Source organism: Piliocolobus tephrosceles, chromosome 18 (genome assembly GCF_002776525.5).
Source record: "Piliocolobus tephrosceles isolate RC106 chromosome 18, ASM277652v3, whole genome shotgun sequence".
NCBI classification, from domain to species: domain Eukaryota; kingdom Metazoa; phylum Chordata; class Mammalia; order Primates; family Cercopithecidae; genus Piliocolobus; species Piliocolobus tephrosceles.
Window position 1 is genome coordinate 56,843,842 of NC_045451.1, and position 20,324 is coordinate 56,864,165.

At 35.2% G+C, this 20,324-nt stretch overlaps 1 protein-coding gene across 4 annotated transcripts in view; it reads left to right on the forward strand.

Moving 5' to 3' along the window:
• ZNF521 (zinc finger protein 521) overlaps positions 1–20,324 on the forward strand; it is a 293,855-nt gene that overhangs the window by 155,087 nt on the left and 118,444 nt on the right. For all 4 annotated transcript variants that reach the window (XR_002730767.1, XM_023207760.2, XM_023207762.2 and 1 more), the window contains one exon: positions 4,823–4,907. Coding sequence is in view for 3 of the 4 variants with exons in the window: in XM_023207760.2 (XP_023063528.1) it covers positions 4,823–4,907 (85 nt within the window). In the remaining variant the exon portion in view is untranslated. The remainder of the gene's footprint in view (positions 1–4,822; positions 4,908–20,324) is intronic.

A 20,324-nucleotide genomic window follows, 5' to 3' on the forward strand; every position in this document is an offset into this window, starting at 1 on the left:
GATAATAATCCCTCCTTTATCTACTCTTACAGGACTGTTTCAAGGGATTTTTTTTTTTTTTTTTGCATACAAGTTCTTTATATGCTAAAGTATGAAACAGTTTATTAAATTATTATTTTATTATACAAATGAATGTGAGCTATGGTTCCTGACTTCTTAGAGTCTATACATTAGATTTATGTAAAAAAAAAAAAAAAAAAAAGGAAAAAAAAACTTCACAAACAAATACCAAAATGTTTGCAAAGCTACTTAAAACAACTAAGTGCAAATTAGTTTTGGTGCATATCAAGTATGGGAGTCTAAAGTGAATAGCGGAGGTGAATCAGGGGTTAAGCTGAGCTAAAAACTACATGTTATGAATTATTCTATTCATTTTTTCCAGTTTTTATTATGAAAATGTTCACGTATACAACTAGAGTTTATGATGGTTAACATGTAGCTGTTTACTTATATATGACTATATATGTTTTTTCCTGAAACTTTTGAAAGTAAATTGCAAATATTTCATCCCTAAATACTCAGTATGCATCTCCTACCAAAAAGAATGTTTACCCACATGACCCCAATACCATTATCACATCTAAAAAAGGTAACAGTAACGTCCTGATAGCATCTAATAATCAGCTAATAGTCAGATTGATATCTAAATTATTCTCAATTGCCTCATAAGCCTTCTTAGAGCTGTTTCAGCTCCCTCTCCCCAAATCAGGACCCACACATTACATTTACTCAAGTCTTTTTCAGTCTCTTTCATCTCTTCACTTTTTTTCCCCACGACAATAGGCCATGTCTTTTGAAGAATATTCTGGATTTGAGGGGTTTTTTTCTCCCTCATAGTAATAGTTGTTCCCCTTTTCGAAGACAACAGGCCATTTCTCTGAAAGAATATTCTGGATTTGCATTTTTTTCTCATAGTAATATTTGTTCCCCTATTGCTGTATTTACTGAAAACTGGATTGTTAGGCCTAAAGACTTAATTATATTCAAGTACACATTTTAGGTAAGATACTATATTGGTGATGTATACTTCATATTGCAACTCATTGAGAGGCACACAATGTCACGTCATTTCCATTCTTAATGGTATTAAGCTAAGTAGTCTGTTTAGAGTAATTACCATTAGCTAAATTTATTGTAAAAGATACATAGTTTGCTTTGCAATGATCAAAGGATGAAATTTGAGTATCTCAGAATAATCTGTCTTCTACTAGTTTCAGCATCCGTTAGTGATTATCCTGAACCATGTTATTTGGCATTGCAAAATGGTGAATATCTAATTTTGTCATCCCTTCTGCTGTCATTCTTCTATAAAGAAAAGCTTTCACTCATCAAATAGGCACGACCTACACTTCCTCCTAAAAAAAGCAAGGTGCTTCTGACCCTTTCATTGCCAATTTTCAGAAAAAGAAATTGATGTAATAGTCACCTCCCATGGTAACAACTTAATTTTTTTTCATTTCTGTTTTAGAGGATTACTATGCACTGATTTTTTAAAAATCCATTCAGTATTTTGGTAAAAGAAATCAAAGCAGTTTGATTTCTACAAAGTATAGGTTTTAATAATTATTATTTTAAATTACTTTTTAAAATTTGGTAAGACTGAATGTGAAGTCTGAGTCCTAATGGACGGAATGGAGGGTAAGAGGGTTAATCAGAATAATTTTTTAAAACTATATTATTAAGCATCTCTAATCATTTTTTTTAATTTATGAGATGTTCTTTTTAAAAAGTCTCTGAGTACCTTACCCAGAGTGTAACTGAAAACAAGAATGTCAAAAAGGCACATTTAAATTGTTCTCAAAATCAATCAAAAATAATGAGGTGCTAGGAAAAAGTTGTATCCTTGATGATTACATCTATCAGTATCAGAAAACAAAAGAGAACAATCAGGAAATGACAATCCCACTCCCAAGTAGCACATTTAAAAAGGCTAATGAAAAAAAAAGTCTCTTTTAAAAATGTACTAAATTAGCATTTCAAGTAAATTGACAACTTAAGCGTTGATAAAGGCCAATCTGGGGCCCAAACAATGGAAGTTCTGTTTCTACTTTTATCTGCTTTTAAAAGAAATTATCTCACTTGACTTTTTTTGTTGTCTTATATAAATGTAAGTAATTGTCCTAAGGGAGGTGACAATCCTCATGTACTCTGCAACGGTCAGATCATACCTGGAATATCGAGCTTCATTTGGGGTTCTATTTCTTAAAACATTGACCTGGAGATAGGTAACCGGGATGGGAGGTAATTCATTTCTTACCTTGTGCCCCTATGTTCAGTCTGAAAAGGGGCTAATGTAATTGTCAGATTAGACAATGGATTCAACCTCTTCTTTGTAGCACCAGAGCTTAGAGTTAGGGCCAATGGGTGAAAGTAGCAGAAAAAGCAGATTTGGATCTAGAATTAGGAAGAATTCTCTCATAATTTTAGCCATACAGAGGTGGAATAAATTTACCTCCAAGGGAATGAGTTCCCCAAGGCTGACACTGTTCAGAGGTTATAATCCCTTTACTTAAAGATGGTGTACAGGTGTGCAGGGATCGCTCCAATATTTTGCAAAGAATCTCTAGTTGTAATGAAAGATGCTTTAAAGGTCATTTAACATCACCGTTTTAAAAACTGAGGGTAAAAATGAATTTTATATCATGCCTTTAAAAAGAAAACCCTTAACACATACCAATTTGCATATCATGGCTTTGTATTTGGGAAATGTGAAAAATATGGTGAAGTAGTATGGTTCAAGCTTCAGTATTTTAAAATCATGGTTCATTGTTTCTGATCACAGTAAATTCTTATCTAGCCATAAATTTAGGAGCTTATAGATAAGAATATGGCTTTTTTAATAAAAATATGTAACATAGCATTTTAGACACTGTTTTATGGGTGGAGAGAATTAATGTTTGAAATATCAGTAGTAGCAAAAGCATTTTCATTCGATGATAAAAGAAAACTTACATGTGTCAGTTCATTTTGAAGACAGTAGTAAGTGCTGGCATTTTATTATTTTGGCTTTTCAAATGATTTTATTCTTTATTATTAGACTAGGAAAAAAAAGCCCTAGTATATTCTGCCAACATATTCATCAGTCATCATTTTTGGAGACAGTTTTCGACGTATTGCATGTTTTACTGTGCTAACAAGAGAAAAGACTAGCCATTAAGTTTATGTTTCTTTGTTTTTCAGCAAGGTCACATATCAGGAATAATGCTAGAAGTATGCTAATAAACAATATATAATGTAGGTCATCAGGGAGTAAGAAATATTTTCTAACTAGTTCTAAAGGGAAATATTGTTAAAAAAGGGATAGATGTTATTTACATAACACATGTTGCTCTATATGTCACCATCAAAAGCATCTTGTAAACAGCTCAGTGTAATAAATCTTCCTTGGTGATTGTCAGGGTGTTTGAAATCCGTGTTAGATTTAGATTCAGCACATAGTTCGCAATATGCCTAATGTACAAAGACCGTCAGATGATTTAGATAGCGTCCAATGGAAATATGCCTATACTTGTGTGGTTTACAAAGAATATTGTTCATGGTTGCAGAAGAAAATATGTTAAATTACAATAATTAGGAAAAAAGTATATTAATGGCATTTATAATTTTAAATCTCAAATGAATTATGCTAAATGTTTGTGCTTAACTTTGATTTTGTTAAGTTCTAAAAAACTTCAGTTCCTTCAAATTGATTGTAATTTACAGGCTGATATTTCATTATTAATGCCATTTGTAAGACAATTTTATATGACTTCAAATGAAACGATAATTCTGTAAACAATGCTTGTAAGGAAATGTCATTTATGTGATTTTACAAATGTAATTTTCTCATGTTTGAGAAATTTATAAAATGGATTATTTTCTTAATGGTTTATTTTGTCTTCCAACGTGGTTTTTAATTACAAATATTAAGGTTTATCAAAAAGGAAGTTATGTAAGTATGTGCTCTGGAAAACACAACTAGTACTCTATTTATTGAGTTCATCTAATAGATACTGGGACTCAATAATAAAGATGTAAAATTATAGTGGCTGCTTTATGATTCAGCCATCAGAGAGCCTACCAGCATTTAGAATCAAAAGAAAGTATTTCTCTTCCCAGCTGTACGGCATCGTGACATCAGGCAAATCTTCCTATTTCTCTGGACCTCAGTTTCTTCATTTATGCTATAAGAATTGTAATAAAAATCTTGCTCTGTCTACTTCACAGGACTGTTGTGTAACATAAAATAGTGTTAGAATGTTCATTATGATATTATTTCTTTATAGGATGAAGTACATATTTAAATGCTAATACTTAGCAACTTCTAAAACATCATTTAAATTGTAGACTTTAGCTAAAAATTGTATCTCTAAATATTTTAGCTGGAATCCATGAATCTTATTAGCCGTATTACTTATGGATATCTAGAAGCAACACCCCAGTTATATTGGTCAGAATGAAATTGTGTCTGATCTTCAAAGACACTGGATTCTGAAACTCTGTAGATTTTTTTTAATACTTGTGTTTTTTAAAACTGTATTTCTGTAATACTTCTGGTTTTAAAAACCTTCTGTTTTTGAGTTTAGGGATCTTTAAAAATATATTATGCCATAATTATGTGCTTCTCTTTCTTCTAAATGTCTGCAAATGAAAATATGGTGTTGGGATCAAGCCATAAGGTGTTAAGTAAGGAATTCGTGGAACGTGGGCCAAGTGGCCCTGTAGTTTAGTTTGTTTCTTAGCAACATAGGTAAGACCAGCATCTCAGAAGAATGTTTTTTAAACAAAGAAACAATTAAGAGTCCATGTGTCTAAGTAACTCTGTTTATACTTGTTTTCTCAGAAGAAGACCTATCAATGCATCAAGTGTCAGATGGTTTTCTACAATGAATGGGATATTCAGGTTCATGTTGCAAATCACATGATTGGTGAGTGACACTCTAAACCTTATTACAGATAGATGTTTCTTCTACTTGTGTATATCACCATTAAACAGAGTTAAAGATGAATTAATTGTTCAACCATCAATGGTTTTCCTCGGCATGATTGATTTTTTTTTTAATTTTTGTTATTAGTCCTGATAAGGTATTAGCGCATTTTATTTTCTGCAAGGGCTAGTTTAGACTTCTGCAGAGGATTATATATCTACTGCCAGTCAAAACACAGGTGATTAACAAATTAAACTTCTAATCATTTTTACATTATTGAAAACTAACAGGAATGGTTAATGAACTGGATGTTAGCTTTCCGTAGAGTTTTAGACAGGTTTTAATTTCAGAAGTTATTACGGTAATGGCACTGCTGTGTGTTGCTTAAGCATCTTTGTATCAAAATCTAAAGTAGTGAGTTTTTGTGATAGGGAAACATAAATAATTTAAATAGCCATAAAATATTTTTATATGTATGGTTTCAACAGCCTGGAAATAGTCATGATCATAAAGATCATGTAAAGAATTCAGTAATCATTTTTTATTCCCCACCAAATTTTCCGTAGATTTTTATAAAAGTGGTTTGGGGAAAGATTTCTGAAGTTACTCCAGGCCATTGTTTTTAGGATTTTGCATGTATCACATGGGCTAAAACTAAGAGGATATTTTTTTAACCTATTCATATTGTCCCATTGTTTCTTAATTCCTCACGGATTAGTGCCTATGTCTTTTAATTTCATAAGCACTTAGTAATAACGCTAAGCGTTTTACCAGCCAATTAAACTTTATCAAGCAGATCATTTTTCTGCTAGTAAAATGACAATTGCTATTACTTTATGCTATTTTTGTTATTCATTTGTGTTTTTTATACTATGAGTTTTTTATTTCATACTCACTTCATGGTATTTCATAATACCATAAATAATTATAATATTTAAAAAGTCAAATTAACCTCATACTCTCCTACTATGAAACTCTGTAAGACAGGAAAGAAAATTCAACATTTTAGACTATGAACTTGTTTTCAGGGAGGAACAAGTTTTATTGTATACTAATTAGAAGTATTCTAAGAATGCTTTGTGGAAGGTTGTTCACCTGTCATTTCTGATCATTAAAGCTATCACAAAACTTCCATTTTTCTTGTATAAATTAATGAAGATAAATTCAAAAGCATGTTGGAAAATTGATAATTTTTCAATAGGATGTGCTTTGTGGTTTTCAAATGATAGGTAGGGGGTTGTTGCTTATAAATGACTAAGAGCTTATTAGTGCAAAATGGAACTTATACATAGTAGCTAAAATATTGATCAATTTATCTCTACATTTTACAGATTTAAGTATTAATATTATTAGTGATTTCTCATATATTAAATAGTAAATCCTTCAACGTGACAATAGCGTTGACAACTTTAGTGAGTGATTAGAAGATAATGGCAACATGTAGGAGAGATTCGAATGTTTCCTTGATATTCCCTTCTGTTTGAGAAGGTGAAAAATACCTTGTGTAAACTTTTAAAACAGCTTTTTAGAGGAGAGGAGCGGCTTAGAAAAAATGAATTCCTGCCAAATGATAAATGTTAATATTTCCCGTCTCTTTATTTCTTGAGTAGACTGTGTTGGTGGCAGTCATTCATGATTCTACCTCATGCTGCACTTTTAGATAGGCTTGAATGAAAGCAGTTCATAGAAGTTTGCAGTTCATGGGAAATTCAGTGAAATTTTGTGGTCATGCTTCTTATTAGTTCTATTCAATGTAAACTTATTTTTGTTTCCAGATTTATTTGTCCCAGTACTCAGATGAATATGTTGAATATATTTTCACCATAATGTTAATACTCTTTTGCACATTAAGAATTTCTATTGAATATTCAGCATAACAGTACTTTTTGATTTTCCAATTTTAGTATCATTTTGCCTATAAACATTAATCAGTTTGTTTTGTCTTCTTTTTAAATTGCTTTGTATCATTCCTGTTTGTACTTATTTTACATTCCTTGCATCATTAGTGCTTTCCCAAGGCTTTTTCCCTTCTACCTTATAGTGGATTAATAAGACACTCACCTCTTGGGACCTGAGCATTTAACAATTCACCTTTCATCAGAGAGGCATATTCCATTCCTTTGCACAGAGGCTCTAGTTATTTAATATTCATGCCATTTTTAATAATAAAAATGTGTAATTCTCTTGCACTTGAGGCCTAAATAAATGAGTAGCATCCATTTAATTGTTTTATCTGTTGACCATGCATCCAAATCCTTACACCCTATTCGTGCTGATAGTATCTAGAGAGAGAGAACGCAAAAATGAAGGGCGTCACAAAGGCTAAGATACCCCTTTTTAGAATTCTTCTAATGTGCTATTTAGTCTTTCAAAAGAGGCCGGCAGCATTATTTTGTTGGCTAAAATTCCTCCATTGAGGGTAGGTATTTTTAGGCTGTGTATCTGTGTGTGTTTTTTGTTTAATCCAAAAATAATCTCAACTAGACATTCAGTAGAGGAAGGGAGATTAGGGACTATCTGAAAAGCCTCTTACTCCTTTTGTTAAGAGGGTATATAGTGTTCTTGCGGATTTTGTTTTACATTTCAATCAATGTAGAGGAAGGATTATGTCACCTGATGGAAAACCAGACCTACAGATGACCCAATGAGGTGTAACTTAAAATCCTTCTTTACTCAAGTCATTTGCATTTGCTTCTGTGGCACCTATGTTTTTGTGCAATCTCAGTGTCAAGCAACCGCCACGCATCTTTCTGGCTGTGCTGGTCTCAGGCTGTTGGCCAGGGACATTTGTGAAAGGGAATGCATCAGTGTTTCTACCAGGTACATACCGGAGGTGCCCTTCTGAAGTGCAGTTTTGCAGCAAGGTGTGGACACATGGTCTGAGTTGCGAGAATAATTACTCGATAAAAATGCACTAGGGAATTGACTTACGTCTATTAAGGAAAAAAAGAAAACCTCCCTCTTCACCACGTTTAGACACAGTTTCAGTAAAAAATCAGACCAGTGACTATTCAGGGGTTTCTTTTCTTCTTTACACACACACAAAAAGAGCTACAAAACATTTTAACAGCTTTCCGGGGGAAAAGATTTCCCTCTTTAAAGATCTGTGCCAATAAGAAAATTTTTCCTCTCTTCCTTTGTTCTTTTCACATAGTTTATGTTGGCTTTTGACCTGAGAATACAACAAGATACCAGGATGTATTAGGTGCTTTAATTTCCTATTCACCCTTCTCTTTTCTATCAGCATAGTAAATATTTATTGTTATTTTCCTCTTTGAGCTGTCTGTTATTAATATTATTCTTTGGTATGGATTAGCGCAAATAGAGATGAAACAAGAGAATTTAAATGTGTTTAACCCAGCAAAGGGATTGCCTCATATAAAATTATGAGGCTCAACAGCGTAGAGTAAATTTGTAAGTGCTCTGAATAAAGGGCTGTTAGGCATGAGATAATATAAAGAGATGACATTGCCAAGAACTATTTATGAGAAGCTTAATTTTTTCACTCTGATAATTCTTGACCAATAATTACCAGCCTCTAATTATCTATTTTAGTTAGAAAGAAATTTCGATCACCATGGAGGTTGGCATTGCAACTAGCGCATAAATCCCCAAAGAGACAAATGTGTTCCAAACAGCCACAAACAACTGTCTCATGAAACATAGTGAGCAAATTGCGAGCGGCTGGTGGTAGACAACCAGCAGTACACTCACCATCGAAGGCCAGTCAGCTTGACAAAGGAATGATCAAAGGGGAGAAATACCATTATCCTTGGAATTGATTACTACAGTTATGGACTTTGGAGGACAAGTAGTCAGTATACAGCTATGGCCATTTCCAGCCCTCCCTTTCAAAGTTCATGGATGGAGAAAATGAATGGACTAGGTACAAGCCTTTTACGTAAGGATTATTTTTAAAAATATACTTAGAAATGGTTACTTAATAAATTTTATTTTTTTCATCTGATTAGAAAGACCAGTGTTGTAATGGCAAAATTGTTCTAAGTGTCAGAATACCCCATTTTGTTAAAGATAGGAAAATCCAGAAATGGTCACTAATAAACATGTCCTAGATAGATCAAGTGTAATGTTAAAGCGTTTTGAAGAAGCAAATATATTTATCTCTTAGAAAAGCAGAACTAGAATTTGGGATTGTAAAGGATAGCTAATAGGAAAACACTGATGCAAAGATACTGACTTTTTATTTATATTTCTAATAAATACTCAGTATTTTGTAGATAATCACGATTTTCAAAACACCAGGAAAAGATTAAGCTCTTCTCCAGCATATGTGGGAAGATATGTACTCTATGTGTTGTGTTACACGTGATATATATCACTGATGTCAAGGCATCAAGAATGAGTAAATCGGTTCTTAACAGTGCGGTGAAATTGTAGTCTGTTCTGTGGCAGGTGGCATTCATACATCCTGCAATTTGTTTGGTGCCCAAGGTCACAAATGCCATTGTTTTCCTTTCATTTCTTTAGTGGGTGGCGTACTATGTGACTAATCTTCATTATCGTTTTGCGGCATTCAGTATCACCTCTGAAGCATTTCAGCTTGAGTGCACTTGCTTTAGAAAAGACTAAAACCAGTATTTTGAGGTCCATAGTAGTTTAGGATTTTATGTTCTAAGGGAAAATATCCAAATATATGGAAGAGAAAGGTCCATGTTGCCCTTTAAACTCTTGCTTTCACTGATTGGTTTCAAAAGAATGAATAGAAATGGATCAACAATAATGCGTGTAAGTGTAGGTATACATATGTGTTTATAATCTCCATGCTATCCTAAGAAGCTCAAAATCATTGAGATATTTCGGAACCTTGATTTACATTCATTCTAAATGAGAAGATGACTGAACGCTTTTTTTAAAAAAATCATCTTTGATTGCTTACAAAATTCAGAGAATTAAGAAACAAGCATTTGGTGTTAAATATGATAAAAACATTGGCTTATTTCATCAAGAGCTGGATTAAAAAAGATGAAATCTGGGCAGTTTAATGGTAACAGAAAGCTACCCTCATGTGGGCAATGCTGGCTTATTTGAAAAGCCCATAAAGGGTTTCTACATGGACCATACAAAAGGGATACTTTCTCTTTAATAGCCATCTGTACAGGAGAGATGAGAAGTGGGCCAGGTCATCTCTCCTCAGCTGTCATGATATTAACGTAGGTAATGGAGCAAGCTGGGCGTTCTGCTGGGTGTTGTTTTTCATAGATGTTCATCGATTTACACAGATAATTCTATTTATTTCTTAGAGTTGGTCCAAGTGAACCAGGCAGAATAACAAACACCAAAGCATTTCAAATGACTTTATCTTTGTTTATAACGTAACTTTTGTCTAAAAAATGGTGTCACACCTACTGTGCAGATGGCTGCATGATTTGTAAACCAGCCAAAACATTTAAACAAATGTGTGATCTGGGGATAGATTAAATAAAGGATAAAATGGAGTGTGGGCCACAAATTCTAATAATCAGATGATTTTAAGTTGTGTGCAGTGTGGAGTGATGGTCACAGAGATAGCAGGGAACGCTTGCCAATGACAGCAAGGTGCCTTATAGATCTCAGGATGGAGCCCGTGGCCTGGTAGGCCTCAGTTTGAGAACCGCACATTTGCTGTACAGCTGGCAGCTCTGTATGGGGACATCAGATAAAACTTATGTAAAATGAAGTGTTATTGCTTAGTATGAAATTGTTCAGAGAGGGAATTCGCAGACAGTAACTGAAAACAGAATTCATGGTACCAATGAAGCAGACTGTAAATATGAAGAGGGTTTAATTATCTGCACAATTTAGCAAAAATTCAAGATGTATTTAGAAAGGACATACGCGGGCATAAATATAACATAGCTGTACTGCTTACCGAGTGCAAAGAGGGGCCACAGGAACTTACCAAGGCTCCATATGATCAGCCTTCCTAAAAACAAAGACAATTTAAAAGAAACTCAAAGAAAAATGACTTTTTGGAGGAAGGCAGAGTTTTTAAGAGCTCATCGTGATTCTTTGGATTGTCATTTCTTAAGGAACTTGGGATAAAATCTTCAGGTCTGTCACTCAATTTCAGGGTTAAGCTATTAAAAGACAAATCATGTGTTTTAGCTTGCGTCTAGCAGTTTTGATTTACAAGAATAAAAAACACTGGCAGTTAGTGTATTTTTACATTTATAAACCCCAAAGATAGCCTGCTAGACATTTCCTGTGATGTTAATTTTCTGTGAGGCTGAGGATTGTGGCTGAGGCCATAGATCGAAGATTCCATGTCTTATTACTCTTTAGAACACACTGCCCCTAAAGGGGCCTCAGAAAAATGTTGTTCTCAAGGAGAATTACTGGATGCCAGCCTGTCTTCCTAGGCTCAGCACAGAGACGCTAGGAAGAGAGGCCCTACCAGTTGGATACGGTCACGTGACTGGCTGACATACAATGGCAGGGCTTCTGGATCTCATTTTGTCCTCACCTTTGACTTCCTGTAGAATACACCACCAATGTGTTGGTTTTTCACTCACTCTTTGATATGTTCATTATCAGACGTGGGTATCTGTTTCTGAATGAAGGTTGCAAAGCATTTCCGAATGGAGGGCACTAAAAGTCATCAGCAATACCTAAAAAGATATACATCCCTGCACATTCCTGCTTGCCCATGCACACACACGGGTGGTGACCTATTTCCACAGAATCGGTTCACACACATCAAAGGAAAAGGTCTCTGATGACCTATTTCCATAGGTTATTTCCTAGTTTCAGGGCCATTAATAGCAGTAAACAAAGGAAAGGGAGCCAATATGGAGAGTGGGTGTCGAACTTCAGCTGCTCATATTGTTGCATTTGGTGAGCTGATGGGGTTTCGTAGGTCACCTTTAGAATTATGCCTATGACAGCAGTAGCTACCTGCCAAGATTGCAAGGTATCTCACAGCTCTCAGGATGGCGCCTGTGGCCCGGTAGGCCTCAGTTGGAGGGGCACACATTTGCTGTACAGCTGGCAGCTCTGTATGGGGCAGCCGTGTGGGCTGTTAGGGAGCTGGAAAGGAGACAAGCATGAAATTTCTTCTAACCCCAACTCTGTTTTTCTGTACTGTTGGCTGCTTCTCAGTTCCTTGACAAAAAAACCAATCAGGCACCCTTTAATCCGCCTGTGATTACCACTGGTATAAAAAGAGAAGCATAATGAGGAAAAATGCCTCGTTTTGTTGCCTTCAAAAGCCAACAAATTGGAGTTAACTTGACAGGAAGTGGCTTAATAATTAGATTATTTATTTATTCCTGACACATATCCCCCTGTTACTAGTCTCAGGAGACCCTGTAGATGGTACGATTTTCAAGCTGCCATTACTTCGCTGTCTTCTGTGAACAAAGAAGCTACTGTCTATCAGTCAATTAAATGCAGTCTTTAAGCAGAGGCTGCGAAGTCCTCAATGGAGAGAGCCCTGGGACATTGTGGCTGATGATTCCTTTCTCTGTACTGTACATCACACTCTCAACTGCAGTCCCCACAGAGATGGAATAAAGTCATGCATTAAAATATCACTTGTTGATTTGTTTGCTAATGAAGAGCCATTGAAATGTTTGTGTATTTCTATGGCAAAATTGTTGATGAAAGGGCCTGCTTGCCAGCATATTTTAAGTCCATCTGCTGTGAGTGCTTATTTAAGAGTTATTAAAATTAAAGTCAACAAACAACAGAATTAAAAAAAAACTCTGAGATAACAAGCGTTTTCTTACTATTTCATCAAATTAAGTGAATCAAGGCAGGAGAAATAGAGAAATGGTATCATTTAAGTTCACACTTGCATTGCATTCGTTCAGATGCCTTGTTTCCTCTGACATAAAAATATAAGTCTCCTTCAGAGTTTTGGGGAACTGCATCTTTTAAGTATGAAAAGAGATAACAGTCTCTTTTCACACTTTAAGAAAACATTGTGCTTTAAGAGAATAATGTTCTTAGAAATTTTACTTTTTTCTTTAAGATGAATGGCATTTTTCTAGCGATGTATCTAACTTAGCGAGCACTTGTGCGAGTTTTTCCACAGAGCATAGTGAGGCTTTTTAAACCAAACTAATGAAACGCCTGTTAGACGTACATATCAGACACTATCTTGCAGCCACATGGAACATACAGAAGTGTGATTTTTCTTCTCCATTTGTTCCTCTTCATGTTTTCTTCTTCCTTTTCTTTCTTTCTTTCTTTTCTTTTTTTTTTTTTTTAGCATTACTTTATTTCCATGTAAGTAAGTGGTGAGTGACATTTTCTACTAGACAAGGTTTTTATCTCTTAATTCACCAACCTAGTACCATGGAGTGTTCACTGTGTATATAGCATATCTTCACTGGAGTTCTCCAGACTTCCATTAATTGGCTTTATGTTTTAAGAGTACATCTGTTATTGAGCTGAAGGTCTAGAGGTGGAAGACTTGGATAATATTCTGACAGCTCTCTGATGAAATATTTAGCTATGGCTCTGTTATTTGAAGAGATAAATTTGGAATATTAAACGGAGGCCACTGAACTTTGAAGAGAGTTCCTTCTTTTCATCAGACTTTGTAAAGAGTAAGTAAGGCTTTAACTATAGTTTTCATGATGACCTGACAACGGGCTGTAAAGAATTAATTCAAGCCATCATCAGATGGCTGTATTTCTTATTTCTACCCTGTTATTCCAAGTCATTTTGTTAGAAAAAGCTTAGATACTCGGAGGTGTTCTATAATAGAAATGAATTTGAAACCCTTTCATTAATTGGTGATTAATATATTTCAGGATTAGTTTAAGCAGGGCTCTACCTCCTGCCCAGTCAAGTATGTTCTGGTTAATATCCAATTATCTGCACCTTCGTAGTTATTATGTCTTAATATTTCGGATATGATAACCAGAAACTTGAGGGTAATGCTAATGAGAAGCATAGAGCAAAAATTAACCAATGACATACTCAATGATCCTTGGTGAGGAGAGAATCTCTTTTTTTCCCCATAACACGTTGCCTGGGCATCTTTTGAGCACTGACTGAAAAGTAAGACTTTCAATTACGGCAGGCAAAAATTAGAAGAATCAGTTGTTCTCTCTTTTCACTCTTATTAACCTGAATTTACAGTGTCACGTTTACCTAGAAACATGATTTCAGTTCATTTTATGAGGGAGGAAGATAGAAAATAGAGAGCCTGTTTATATTTTCCAAACGGGAAACATCATTTTCTTTATCTTTTCCTTTTAGCAAAGCCACAAGTTGTTACACTCTCAAAGGATGTTTTAATTCAGATTAATTTGGGATCCCTTTAATATTTCACTAAGGAAACACTTTTTTTCCTGCTACATGTTCTTCTCTTTCTCCCCAAATTTAGCACCATGCTGCATTCAGGTTTCACCTCTATTTTTTTTTTTTTTTTTTTTTTTTTTTTTTTTTTACAGGTCAATTCACTTTTGAACAATCTGACATAGCTCCCATAACAGTGCCTGCTAGGGTGGGATGCACTGCTTCTAACCATGTAGCTTTAAATAGTGACTTTGTGCATTGCCCCTTTATATGCTGTATTGTAATGAAGCAACATCAGTAAATTGCAGTGAAGGGTGATTGTTGCACAGGGATGACAACTACACCTTGGGGTCCATTTGCACCAGATTATTCTTTTTATTGTTGTTATTACTTCCCATCTTCTTTACTCTCTTGCTGCCGAACTTGCTGTTGGCCACCGGTGCAACACGGAGGGGATCTTGAGGAACACTGCAGACATCATTTTTTTCTCTTATGCACATACCAGTCACCATTCAGTTCCAAAACCAGATACCCCGGGTGGTTTTGCAGTTCTTTATCGATGCCTCTTTGTTGACTTCATTCATAAGGTCTCTCATCTTCATCTTCTTAAAAGAACAAATTTCCTATAAATAAAAGTGACACGTCTCTCTTCACCCATTTTGTATAGATGTTATGAATCTGTAGTCAAAATGATCAACTATTGCCCATCCTAATTTGTCCCTTTCCCCAAAGAGATTTAATAATTCATTTTAAAATAGAGAATAGTGGTCTAGATGGGATTATTTCTTAAATAAAAGATTTGTATTTTCAAATCTTAAGACGTAGATAAAGTCATTATGAATATTGTATACACTAGTTGTTTTCTTTACAAAATAGCCTGTTGCCTGCCCCGATCTACTGTTTTTACCCAGTAACTAATAGGAAAATAATGTAGATTGAAGTCAGAGATTCTGCACTGTTATTGAACAGAATTGTGAACAAGCTTTTAACCAAGGGATAATTAGATGTGTATTTCGGGGCACTGTTACTCCTTTTGTTGGCATAATTTTAGTACCTGTGTCCATTTTTGTTTTCAAATTGTTAGTGCAGCTCTTGTTTTGTTTTTCTCTCTCTGAGGCTGGGCTACTGTGCAGCATTCAAACTAAAATCCAGGATTAGAACTGACACACCTTCAATAGAACTATCAAATCTTTTAAAACTGCTTGGCCGGTGACGCCAGTCCCACGCTATTCAGCCGCACACACTTCCGATTGTGGGCCAAAGAGCATTGATTTTTAGCTGTCATTTCTAGTGCACATACTGTAGAATTGAAATTTAAACCTTAATCCACTCAGTAATGCAATTAATTTTTAATGTGCAGTAATACTAATTGAAATAGCCTGAATTTAGTAAGTCACCACAAGACATTTTCAAAAGCAAGAGTCTCCACTGAGAACTGGGAGGACAGATAATCATTGTTGCAGTGTTTACTGAATAAATGTGAACTCTGCAGGCCTCCAGTAGAAAGGGGGTTTTCTTTCAATGAGTCTATATTATATCTCTTCAAGAAAAAAAATACATTGTCAAAGAGAATTCCTAGTTTCTATCTACTGTGACAGGTTAAAATATTCTATTAACTTATTCAAGAGGCATAATTGTAATTAGAAGTATCTTAATGTACACAAAATAATATTCACCCATTAAAAAAAGCAATTATGAGTAGTTGCAAATGAAGTCACCTGCCAACAGTGTCACAGTCAGGCAAGAGTCTCAGTGGGTAATCTCATTATATAATATGTACTTGAGATATTATTTCTAGATTCAATGAATATATGTGCTGTATCAGCTGTCTATAAATCTGTTGCCTTGTTTTGATGTATTTTTGGTGAAAAATATACCCTCCCCTACCTGTTTCAAAGCTATGTTCCTTTAGCTTTTACGTATTATTTCAAAATGGCCTTTTAAATGTTTTGTGAGGCTCTTTTTTTTCCCTAGCCATAGTAAAGCAAATTTTGAACAGTAAAATCAAATAGGTTTTCAGTCATTTCTGCACTAAAAAGGTTCTCTAACCACATTTATCTGCTAGTAAATGAGGACTTTTTAAAATGCATCAGTTCTGCTGATGAATGGGCTTGTGGAGTGTTTCAAATGAGCATCAGCATTAAGTTGAAGAAGGCAAACCCTGTAGATCATGCTTTCATGGCTCTCACATTATACTGTTTAATACGCCGATAGTACTGTTAAATATTTAGTAAAGGTTCCCTTATAACCCTACCATCTATTCAAATGGGATTTTAAGACATTTTTGCAGCGCATAAGTAAAAATGATGCTGGAGAACTGGAGGTAGTTGTAGCATGGCTTATTTTCTAAATGAAGTGTAGGGTAACGTGGTACAAATGAGTTCAGCAGATTCACACCTACTGAATACCTCAACCAATTTACATTCTTTGGATTAAGGGTTCAAACTGGCTTTCATTTTGTCACTAAGTCAAAATGCTGTTAACATTAATTACATAGAGTACTAACTTGACATTATAGCATGTTAGTAAGAAGACCTTAATGGTGATTATTTTAAGCTGCCTAACATCAGTTGAGCTTTATAATAAATATTTCCTTTTTTTTCTTTTACTGTTTCCTTTTTTTTCTTTTACTGAGTAGGGGAAGGGGAAGGAAGAGAGATGAGGGAAAATTTATTTATAGTCCATTCATAGCATATTATCAAATCAAATTGGAGTATAGTATATTGAATCTTTTCAGCCTTTAATTTGGGTATGCTGGAGCAAATAATGAGTAGTAGACAGATATTGTTGTACATATGGATATGATGCATAATGGACCACCTTTATCAATTTTTCTGTAATATTTGATAGTTATTACCCAAATAACAGTAATTATTCTTTTAATCTGGGATAAAAATTGGTATCTGGGAGCCTTATGCAAAAATGTTGCCAGTAAATAAGATGCTGACTTCATTACTGTCATCTTGTTGGTAGGCTGAATCTACATTTAAACCTTTCCATGCTTATCAGTATTATGAGTTTTGAAGGTGTAAAGGTAAAGACTGGTCATTTGTTCAGATTTATATGAAATGTGTGTTTGATTCTTCTAGAAGCCTATTTGCTAGACTCTAATTTTCTTCCTATTTTATATGCAGCCAGTGACCACAGTATTCATTCAAACTGCACAGAGACACATCTCATCTGTAAAACACGGCTTACTGATCTTATTTGCTACTTGTATTCTCATAAGAAGAAACATAGGATTCATTATGATGGAATGGAAGTACATTTTGTTTTGAGATTATGTGTATCACATATATGTTCCTACCAAGAGTTTCATAATAAAGAATGAATAAAGAAGATAGCTTTATGTATACATGAAGGAGAAGGGAAGGGAAGCGAAATGAGCGTCACATATAGGTGTGTTTAATATGCAATGCTTGATGTATGTTGACCTTAGGTTACAAGAGTAGAAAATCCCATTTTCCAGCTTGTTTCAAATATAGTAAAAATGCTGCTTCAGTTGCTTTATGCTACTCACATTGGGGAAGGTGCTTATACTGTGATAATTATCATCAAGGAATATTAATGCGTTCAGCATTTGTAACCCAAAAACTCATTATAGCTTAAGCTGTGCATCATCTGTGAAGAGAGAACTTTGCCAGAATTTGCTCTTCACAGGGGTTGCCTCCTGCTTGCTGCGGAGTGGTCAGAGTACTGCAAGAGGTCACTTAGGCTATTTTTGAAAGCCGAAGTTTTGCAATTTTTGAATCACTACCTTCTGTCCAAAGAGCATATCATTCTTGCCTCAAAATGTCCTTCTTCTAATTGAATGCATGGTAAAGTGCAAACTATAACAATAATAATAATAAATAAATAAGAGGTAACTGTATCTCATTATGTAGAATTCAAGAAGGTCAGCACATGTATTCCATATCAAGATAATTGAAGTATTGGTGTCTTCCCTTCTGTCATGGAGCAAAGGGATTCATTTACACCAGTTTCTTTAATGCAGGTGCCCTTGGGTTTCAGAGAGAAATGCCCCCACTGGGGCTCCACATTACAGCCCTCTGGCTGGAAATTGTGTAAATAAGACTGCAGGGTCAGCCTTCCTGTTTTGGTACCACTATCTATAATTAGTCTGTGATGACAGTCTTTTATATGAGCCTAAAACTGTTCCTGGGATCATTCCTCATACATCTAAGACGTCTATCTACTGCATAGGTAGATCTTTTTGCACGTATGTTTAAAATCATTCTCTAGGGGCATATTGACTTGATGGGAACTAGAATCTCTGGGTGTGTTAAGAATCCTTTAACTTCATCTGATCAAAATAGCTGGTTAGGCAGCTCCATTATAAATTATAGGTGGTTAGTTTCCTAAGAACATTGTGCCCTCACCTATAGTGGGGCAGCTTGTTGAAAGGGAGCTGTGTGCCTGTGATGTTTTTACGTGATTAAATCCCATTATTTTTCCCCCACTGATCCATTGCTTGTCATTTCCCATAAGTAACATTGCTCCATGCTGCATGTTATGGTTTGTGTGGGCCAGGCAGAGAGCACTAATACTCAGTTCTATCAGGCTGTCTGGCATTGCAGGACTGCTGTGTTTCTGAGGTCAAATTGTGAACCTGGCCTTGCTCCTGGGAGGACTAGAAAAATATGTTTCATAACTTCCCATAGACCTAAGCGAAGAGGAAGAAGGAAAAACATGAAGCCCATAGGCTCAGTTTAGATGAGCTGAAAGGTTGGAATTTATCAAACAGGAAGGCTGACCGTTGTGTGGGAGGCTTCCTTACTGTGAGGGATCACTGCCGTGGGTGCAGAATCAGTCCTCGCTGAGGCCTTTGGGGGATAGGGTAATCATTCAAATAGCCCAGCAGGCACAGACACACAAGCTGATAATCTGGAGTAAACCTGCTGAAATAGGAATTTACGTACCTGTTAAAATCACTTACGTGAAGGAATACTGATAGAATGAGTACCGTGCATTCAAGGCAGATACTGTAGGCTGCTTCACTGAAAGTAATTTGTGCTGCTGCTGCTGTTGTTGTTTTGAATGGGACAGAACCTTTATTTTATGCGGCAGAGCACTGATACCACAAAATGGATGGATTTCCTGAACCAGAGACAGGTTCTCAATCGTTTTGGGCTGCAATGCTGGCAGTACGGTGGAGAAATACAGTAGCAGCAGATCTTCTGTAAGGATGTAAACTTAATAATCTTTATGAATTTTGAGTAACTCATAACTCCACTTCCTCACCCAAAGAAACATTATGAAAAGATTGCTTCTAAATCTTTCAGACATTCTCTGCACTTATGATAGATGCCATCCTCTTTACCTTGAGGCATTGGAAATAAATGTGGGTTTTTTTGTTTTTTTTTTTGTTTGTTTTTTGCAAGAGATAAAAACGTATACTTTAGAAGGAGCAAATTGTATTTTCATGTTTTAAGTTCAGTTTGCACTTGATATGGTGAGATCCAAATGTGAAGAATTGCTTTTGACATTATTTCTGTGTCTCGTGTATCCCAGAACCACTGCATTATTATGCCGAAATGTACCATCACATGGGATAAATGTGATGTTGGAAACCTGGAAATAGTATGTATAATACTACATTCTATGTCCAGGGTCCTTAGGATAAGTGTAACTTCTTTAGTTACTAAAACAATTCAACTTACCTTATTAAGGATACGTTGACTGAAACTACATGTGCATGTGTCTTTTAAGAAAAAATTATAATCGTCCAAGTGTTGTGGGTTTGTTTAGGGGCAAAGAAAGGGCTTTCATTTCTAAATGAAAAGGTTATTTTAACTTTCTCTAAAAGTCTGTTTTACATAATCTGTACCTTGAACTAACACATACTATGTTATAAAGTAAACCTTAAAATACATACATCAGAGGTCTTAACTTGCATGACTGATTTCAGAATTCTAATTCAGATTTTCTGTCAGTAACTATGGTTTTCTATTTTTATTGTCCTTTTCTAAAATACATTTTTGTAATCTTCTTTGTGTATTTAAATGTGTGCGTGTGCATGTGTGTGTCACATGCGCACATGTGTGTGTGGACATGTACCCGCTGTTAGTCTCTTCCACCACGCGCTCACTGCTGCAGCACTCCCTGTCTTCTGTTTAGCATGTTTCCAACAGCTTAGGGAGGTGGTACAAAAGTGAAATGAAAACTGTG